General features: G+C 48.0%; 1 protein-coding gene across 14 annotated transcripts in view; it reads left to right on the top strand.

The window, feature by feature from the left end:
• Window positions 1–6,584: 6,584 nt before the first annotated feature.
• Window positions 6,585–9,014, top strand: part of CNTNAP2 (contactin associated protein 2) — a 1,665,145-nt gene continuing 1,662,715 nt past the window's right edge. For 8 of the 14 annotated variants that reach the window (XM_073332785.1, XM_073332784.1, XM_073332783.1 and 5 more), the window contains exon 1: window positions 6,586–7,252. In XM_073332785.1, coding sequence (XP_073188886.1) covers window positions 7,156–7,252 — 97 coding nt within the window. In that variant the 5' untranslated portion in view covers window positions 6,586–7,155. Of the gene's footprint in view, window positions 7,253–9,014 lie in introns of all 14 variants that reach the window. The other 6 variants (XM_073332790.1, XM_073332789.1, XM_073332788.1 and 3 more) reach the window with 3 other exon arrangements.

The following is a 9,014-nucleotide window of genomic DNA, read 5'->3' as shown; positions in this document are numbered from 1 at the left end:
TGGCTGAGAACGTTGGCGCGTAGCTAGTGCACAGCTCCTGGATCTGCTGTCGCTGCATACGCCCAAGGGTCATGGAGAGGTTCACCTCTTCCACACCACCACCACATTTCCCTTCGTAGTAGACACCTTCGGGCCACTCAGTGTCATCTCCTCCGTGGGCTGTAAACTGACAAACCTTTAATTCTCTGGAATAAAAGGGCTTTAGAGAATTAATATGGTACACCTTAGGCTTTTGGTTGGAGGTGGGGAATGCTATGAGATAATTAACAGCTCCCAGGCGCTCCTGGACCGTGAATGGCCCTTCTCACGATGCTTCCACTTTATGGGCCTGGAGCGCCTTTAAGACCATGACCTGGTCTCCTACTTTGAAGGAATGCTCTCTGGCATGTTTATCATACCAGGCTTTTTGCTCTTTTTGAGCATCCTGTAAGTTTTCTCCAGCAAGGGCTAAAGAGGTTCGGAGGGTGTTTTGTAGGTTGGTTACGAAGTCCAGAATGTTAGTTCCTGGAAACGGTGTAAATCCCTCCCATTGCTGCTTTACCAACTGCAATGGCCCCTTAACCTCACGGCCATATACAAGTTCAAATGGGGAAAACCCTAAACTGGGATGTGGTACAGCTCTGTAGGCAAAGAGCAACTGCTGCAACACTAGGTCCCAATCATTGGAGTGCTCATTTACCAATTTACGTATCATGGCCCCCAAAGTTCCATTAAACTTCTCCACCATGCCATTTGTTTGATGGTGGTAAGGAGTGGCAACCAAGTGATTTACCCCATGAGCTTCCCAAAGGTTTTCCATAGTTCCTGCCAGGAAATTAGTCCCTGCATCTGTGAGGATGTTGGAGGGCCAACCTACCCTGGCAAAAATGTCTGCTAGTGCCTGGCACACACTTTTAGCCCTGGTGTAGCTTAGAGCTACTGCTTCCGGCCATCGGGTGGCAAAATCCATGAAAGTCAGTATGTACTGCTTTCCTCTGGTTGTCTTTTTCGGAAAAGGACCCAGAATATCCACAGCTACTCGCTGAAATGGAACTTCAATGATGGGGAGTGGCTGGAGAGGGGCTTTGACCTGGTCTTGGGGTTTTCCCACTCTTTGGCACACCTCACAAGACTGGACATAGTTAGAAACATCCTTGCCCATTCCCTCCCAGTGGAATGACCCCCCCGAACGGTCTTTGGTCCTGTTCACCCCAGCATGGCCACTAGGGTGATCGTGGGCTAAGCTCAAGAGCTTGGCCCGGTATTTAGTTGGAACTACCAACTGTCTCTGAGGATGCCAGTCTTCCTGGTGTCCCCCAGAAAGAGTTTCCTTGTATAAAAGTCCTCTTTCTACAACAAACCTGGATCGATTAGAAGAGCTGAGAGGCGGTGGGTTGCTCCGTGCCGCCGTCCAAGCTCTCTTGAGGCTTTCATCTGCTTCCTGTTCGGTCTGGAACTGTTCTCTTGATGCTGGAGACATCAGTCCCTCATTGGATTGTGGACCTAGGCTTGGTCCCTCTGGAAGCGATATAGGGAATGGAGCTGTTTCTGTTGACTGTGAACCGCTCTCCGCTGGTGCACTATGTTGGGATTCAGGCTCCGGCTGAGCCTCTTGTGTAGGGTTATCGGCTGCTGCCAGTTCAGGTTCGGTGGGGCCCTCTGGTGTTGAGGTTGCAAGTACTGGATTCAGTGCTGACACGGGGTCTGGTGTTGGTTGTTCAGCTGGTTCCGGTTCTGGGACTGGTTCCGTCTGGGTCTCTGGGACTTGATCCACTACTGCTGTTGCAGACATTGGCCTGGGGTCCGGGTCCATCACCTCTGACCGGGTCCTGATAGAAGTTTCCGGAACAGAGCTAGGCCTCACGGCTTGTTTAGCCTGGCTGCGGGTGACCGTTCCCACCCTCTTGGCCTGCTTCACATGATTGGCCAAGTCTTCCCGCAACAGCATGGGGATGGGATAATCATCATAGACTGCAAAAGTCCACATTCCTGACCAGCCCTTGTACTGGACAGGCAACTTGGCTGTAGGCAAATTGAAAGAGTTGGACTTGAAGGGTTGAATCGTCACTTGGATCTCTGGGTTGATTAAATTGGGGTCCACTAAGGAAGCATGGATAGCTGACACTTGTGCTCCGGTGTCCCTCCACGCAGTGACCTTCTTCCCGCCCACACTCACAGTTTCCCTCTGCTCCAAGGGTATCTGGGAGGTATCTGGGCCTGTGGACCTCTGGTGTGATTCCGGTGTAATGAACTGTAATCTGTTGGGGTTCTTGGGGCAGTTGGCCTTTAAATGCCCCAGCTCGTTACATTTAAAACATCGTCCAGCTGACGGGTCACTGGGGCGAGGAGGGTTGCTGGAGAACGGGGTGGTGGGACGATAAGGGGTCTGGAGGGTTCTTTGGGAGGTAGGTGGGGCTTTGGGAGGCCCCCGGTAATAGGGTGTGGTCTGGGGTGGTCCCTTCTGGTCTCTGCTCCAACTGCGACCAGTTTTCTTCTTCTCTGCCACCTCCACCCATCTGGCTCCAATCTCTCCTGCCTCGATTACAGTTTTGGGTTTCCCATCTAGGATGTATCTTTCTATTTCCTCAGGAACACCCTCTAAGAATTGTTCCATTTGCATTAGGAAGGGCAAATTTTCTGGAGATTCAACACTTGCTCCTGATATCCAGGCATCCCAATGTTTCACAATGTGGTAGGCATGTCGGGTAAATGACATGTCTGGTTTCCACCTTAGGGCTCTGAACCTCCGACGAGACTGCTCGGGTGTTATCCCCATTCTGACTCTCGCCTTGGATTTAAACAGTTCATACTTGTTCATGTGTTCTTTAGGCATTTAAGCTGCCACCTCAGCTAAGGGTCCACTGAGCTGCGGCCTCAGCTCTACCATGTATTGGTCAGTAGAGATGTTGTACCCAAGGCAGGCCCTTTCGAAGTTTTCTAGGAAGGCCTCAGTATCATCGCCTGCCTTGTAGGTGGGGAACTTTCTGGGATGGGAAGTGGTACTTGGAGAAGGATTACTAGGGTTTGTTGGGATATTCTGCTGAGCCTTTATCTTCTCCATCTCCTCCACATACTTCCTCTCTTTTTCCTTCTCCTCCAGTTCTTTGTCCCTTGCTTCCATAGCTCTCCTGTGAGCAGCCGCTTGGTGGTGTTCTGTTTCTCTCGCTGCCTCCCTTTCTTGTTCCTTCTTCAGCCACATGAGTTCTATCTGTCTTTCATGTTCCCTTTGTCTTTCCTCAGCCTGAAATTTGGCTAATTCCAGCTGTAGTCGAGCTGCAGATTTGGTCATTCTAACCTCTCTGTTTTTAACTAACTTTACACCCGAGGTTTAGAAATAAACAAACAAAACTTGGCTGTAAAATTTTGCTGTGCTGGAATAGAATACCTATTCTCTGATAGTGATTGTCAGCCTACAGAAAAAGACAATGCCCTTGTTTCTGCTCTGGGCCCAAATTAAAGCAAAAAACCTCCAACTACTTGGAAACCTGCTTACCCAGCCCAAAGAAAAAGCAAATGGGTAGAACACACCCCCCTATTTACTTTTAGGAAGAAAAAAAAAAACCTCTGGGTTGGAAGACTGTGAATTTCCCTGCAGGAGTTAAGTACCCTGCCTCCAGGCAAAGAAAACCTGCAATTCACAAAGATAATCCCCTTTTGTCTCTGCTTGGCCACAAAGCAGAGAAAAAACAAGCTGCTTTCAGTTTCAGCTGCTTTCTGGACTTCCCTTCCAAAGGAAAAAAAAATTTCCTTTTTAAAATCTGTATTTCTAGTTCAGAAAATCTCAACTGGATCTCAAAATGATTTCAGGTTAATCCCACCACTATGCCACCATGTCAAGGTTCCTCCCCCACTCTGAACTCTAGGGTACAGATGTGGGGACCTGCATGAAAAACCTCCTAAGCTTATCTTCACCAGCTTAGGTCAAAATTTCCCCAAGGTACAAAATACCCCCCCCCCCGTTGTCCTTGGACTGGCCGCTACCACCACCAAACTAATACTGGTTACTGGGGAAGAGCTGTTTGGACGCGTCTTTCCCCCCAAAATACTTCCCAAAACCTTGCACCCCACTTCCTGGACAAGGTTTGGTAAAAAGCCTCACCAATTTGCCTAGGTGACTACAGACCCAGACCCTTGGATCTTAAGAACAATGAACAATCCTCCCAACACTTGCACCCCCCCTTTCCTGGGAAATGTTGGATAAAAAGCCTCACCAATTTGCATAGGTAACCACCGACCCAAACCCTTGGATCTGAGAAAAATGAAAAAGCATTCAGTTTTCTTACAAGAAGACTTTTAATAAAAATAGAAGTAAATAGAAATAAAGAAATCCCCCCTGTAAAATCAGGATGGTAGATATCTTACAGGGTAATTAGGTTCAAAAACATAGAGAACCCCTCTAGGCAAAACCTTAAGTTACAAAAAAGATACACAGACAGAAATAGTTATTCTATTCAGCACAATTCTTTTTTCAGCCATTTAAAGAAATCATAATCTAACACATACCTAGCTAGATTACTTACTAAAAGTTCTAAGACTCCATTCCTGGTCTATCCCCAGTAAAGACCAGCATATAGACAGACACACAGACCCTTTGTTTCTCTCCCTCCTCCCAGCTTTTGAAAGTATCTTGTCTCCTCATTGGTCATTTTGGTCAGGTGCCAGCGAGGTTACCTTTAGCTTCTTAACCCTTTACAGGTGAGAGGAGCTTTCCCCTGGCCAGGAGGGATTTCAAAGGGGTTTACCCTTCCCTTTATATTTATGACAAAAATAAACTAAGGGCTTTTAAAATTAGTAAATATTAAAAGCTGTGTGTGAAAGGTGTAGGGATCAGGAGGTTGCAGGAAATTAGGGGAAGTTTCTCTAAGAGTTATTTTTCTTTTATACATACAGTTGTCATATACAAAATTATTCCCAAACATAATTGAATTAATTTAAGAACATCCATGTAAGACAAATATTAATATTCCAATTTTATACTCCTGGGGGAGAATTGGGGAGGGGGGGAGGTTAAGAGACTTGCCCAAGACCGGTATAAAGTCTGTATCAGGGTTGATACTTGAGCTCCGGAATTCCTCAGCCCTAGTCCTGGGCTCAAATCATTAGACATCAACTCTCTCTGCAGACCATAATTTATGTATAAAAAATTAAGGCTGGGATTCTCAAAGGGGCCTAAGATTTAGGCACACAGCATATATTAAAGTCAGTGATAGTTAGCTGGAATTTTCAAAGTGCTCTAAGGGAAGTGGCACCCTAAGAATTGGTTATCTGCTTCTCCAACCTCACCAGGTATCAGCAAATACTGGTACTGCTGGGTGAGTAAGTCATAGCATATAATTTAGCGCTGATAATTTATTCACAAGGCGATGCCAAAAATAACCTGTCCGTTTTTCTCTCCTCCCCCCCCCCCCCATCATTACTCACCCTTTCCTAGAGCTTGTGGAATAGTAACTCGTGAATGAGTGATTTTAACTTTTCTTTGCCCCAGCAGTTGCAGCATGAATAATCCACCTGCCCATTATTCTACCCTGCCTAGAGAGCAGTATCTTTTAGTGCCGTTTCCAACCCCCACCCCCCAACCCACACCCAAATTGGAGAGCGGCATTTTAAACTGCCTAAAATATAGAGCTCTAGCACTGCCTGTTTTCCTTCGGGGCTGCTTCCAGGCAAAACCTTAATGTTACCTTAACATCGCTCTGGGTGTGTGTGTGTGTGTGGGGGCGGGGGGGTTGTAATTCCACTGCTTAATTTGTAACGAAAGAGGTGCTGGGGCTCAAGCAATTATATATATATATATATATATATATATATATATATATATATATATATATATATATTAATATTAATATTACATTCACAACTGATGCAGCAAGCCCAGAGCTGCCAGGGCTCTGACTTGCCAAACCTGGAGGTGCTGGGGCTCAGCGTGGCACACGCTAAGCGCTGGGTAATTCCACAATGAAAACATCTGCATTAGAGGCTTCTGCAGCCCTCCCTGCTCTTTCGCAGGCGGGGTGTTGCTCAGCCCCTCAGAATTAGGACCGCTCGGAAGACTGGCCTGATTGGGGATCCCAGGAGGCTGGAGCACCGCGAGCCTGTACCATCTCCACGCGAAGGGGAGCAGAGCGGGAAGGGACAAGGCGGCAGAGGAGGGCTGCCGACTCTTTCCGTGGTGCTGGCCCGGGGAAGGGAAAGGCGGCCGGGAGGGAGGGGGCGCGCTGCAAGCTTCGGCGCCCTGCGCGCCCAACTTCATCACCATGGACAGCCCCCTCCGGGGCTGAGGGCGCGCGGCCGCCTCCCCCGTCCCCTCGCCTCACCTCTGCCCGGCCCGGAGCGCACGCAGCGCCTTCCTTTTGCTTTTGCTTTGAAAAGCAAGGGGAGGAGAGCCAGGGCCGAGGAGGAGGAGGAGGGAGGAGCCGGGGAAGGGAGTGAAGCAGAGGGGAGGGCAGGGGAAGATTTTCCACTCCGGGTTTTGCTTTTGGTGGGTGGTTTTTTGTTTTGTTTTGTTTTTGTTTTTTTTTGCTAGCCTCGGCTGCCGCTGCTGGCCGCGGCGGTGCTTCCTCCAGCGGGGACAGGCCGGCTCTGAGCCGCCCCCTCTGCGGCGGGAGCTTCTCTCGCTGTGGGTGGGGGCGCGCGCGCGCGCCTGGCAGGGCGCGCGGGGCTCCGGGTCGGTGTGTGCGTGCGCGCGCACCGGCTGTGTCTGTCTATATATACCCGCGCGGGGAGGCTGCTTGGAAGCGTCTGTCAGCCCCGCTGCTCTGTGCGGAGGGAAGGACTGCGCTGCAGTGGCGGCAGCAGCAACACCAGTGTCTTTGCTCCCTTCCCCCCTCTTCTTTGCCCCACCCCCCCCATACCTTCCCCCCCTCTTGTGAGTGTTTTATTATTTCCCCCGCTCCTTGCTTCTTCCTTCGGCTCTTCTTCGTCTTCTTTTTTATTTTTTTGCGTCCGAGGGCGGCGCGCACACAGCAAGAAGGGAAAGAAAAGTATTGGGACTTACCCTGTGCTGCTCCAAACCCAGAGGCAGGAGGCGAAGAGGGGGGTTTGGCTTCTCCCCCAAGGCAAAGCCCTGCCCCACCCCCATTGCCTCCTCACAGCAAAGAGAGAGGGACGGAGGAAAAGTGGAGGAAAGCAGCTATTCTGCGGCTGGCCTTTGGAGTAAAGGGAGCCGGGAAGGGAAGGATGTTTGTGGTTCCCCGAGCCGGCTGCAGGGCAGCCCTCTTCCTCTGGATTTTCAGCAGCATCAGCTGCAGAGCCAGGACGGCGCTCCCTGCATCCCGTAAGTAGCCTTTCACAGGAACCTTTCCCCACTTTCCGCTCCGCATTAAGATTCCCACGGTGGCTCCGGAGGGAGGTGTCTCTAGGTTTCGGGCTCGTTTGGTGTGGTGTGTGCGGCCGCCTGTGTGGAGGAACGCACAGCTGATTTGCGTGGTGCTAGTGGAAGTTGGGAACTGGGTACAGGAGAGCTGGCGGGGGCTGCAGTGTGGACTTAACATTCTTTCCCCAGTTAGTTGGGTTGGGAATTGGGATCTGCAAATACTGGAGCTGGACGGCTGTGTGAGGGAAAAGGGAGACGTGGGCAAATTCCGCAACCAGTTTTGGGTGTTTGCATTTTGGAGAATGAAAAAGCTTGATACTTTGAGGGGAGGGAGAGACAGCTGGTGGCTTGTGTGGGGGGAGCTGAGGCAAGATGCCGTTGTCTTGGGAGTGAAGTTTTGCTTTCCAAGTTAGGTTGGCGCTGACCAGCCGTTGCGCTCACAGTGAGAAGTGCTAGCGAAATAGTTAAAAAGCAGGAAAATTGCTGAATTTAAGAGAGCAAAGCACCTGTATAGGACCGGATCCTGCTGCCAGTAATGACAGCGCACTAGTTTACTTCAATGGGGGCATCAAACCTTTAATGTTGCAATGAGCGATTAGTTTGCAACAAAATATTCGCAGGTAGATGTCACTGTGAAGTATTTAGTTGTTTCTTTGTAGCCGATGCAGAGAACGTGCTATTTGAATGGTATTTTTGAAACAGATACTGAAACGATGTGTGGCGTTTACACAGGATCTGCGGTGCTAGCGGGGAAAAAAGACTTGGGGAAAATAGCCGTTTTATAGATAAGAACATGTTAAAATGTGACATATGGGGGTGGGGGGGATGTATGACAATTTTCCTGATCAAGCAGCGAATTGTTTTGGAATGCATGTTGTATGGAGGTGTGAAAGGATCTTTCTCTTTTTTTGGGGGTGGTGGTGGTGAACAAAACTATTAGGTTTGGGATCCGGAATACAACTGTACTTACCTGACTCACTGTTTTTTTTTCCCCATTTCATATGGTCAGTTCTGAAAAAAAAACTAATGTGATTGTCCCAGGATTTGCCATATATTTAGACCATTATATGTGTTAAACCAGAGAGATAAAAAACAGACACTCTACTGTATCCTAAGCCTCTCAGGCTATAGTCTTGTCTTCAGATAGTTTCCCCTTTCCCTCGGGAGCAATACCAGTACTGAAGATTATTACTTTTGACTTGATTATTCATCTCAGTTTTGTTCTGAATGTTCATACTTTGTAATAGGTCATTGTGCATAACTGGAATACGCAGAAAAAGGCGTAGTAACTTAGGTTACCATAATTCTGTTCTTGGGTCATAAACTCCCATGCAATTTTAGGTAATATGTATTTTATAATGCTGTAGCAAATGTTTATAGTTCTGCTACAAGTTTAAATTTGGGAACAACATACAGTATCTTAAAATTGTCATAGTATTTGATTATACAGTAAGCATATGTTTAACATTTAGAAAAAGTTTGATAAGTTTTTATTAAAGAAAATACTTCTAAAATAAAGGCAGGTAAAAGAGCATACTTGTCTTAATGATAAAAAGTGAAAACTCACTTTTGTATGTTTGTTTGTTTTTAGATCTTTGCAGATACTCAATGTATTAATCTGAAAAAGCACTAGACCCCAAACTCCTTATGCTGAGTATAGAGTTCACACTTTTCTGATTCACTAAAAGTGAAATGTGGATTGGTTTATAGGCAATGGAAATAT

Source organism: Lepidochelys kempii, chromosome 2 (genome assembly GCF_965140265.1).
Source record: "Lepidochelys kempii isolate rLepKem1 chromosome 2, rLepKem1.hap2, whole genome shotgun sequence".
NCBI classification, from domain to species: domain Eukaryota; kingdom Metazoa; phylum Chordata; order Testudines; family Cheloniidae; genus Lepidochelys; species Lepidochelys kempii.
This window is presented reverse-complemented; position numbering and strand designations above follow the sequence as displayed.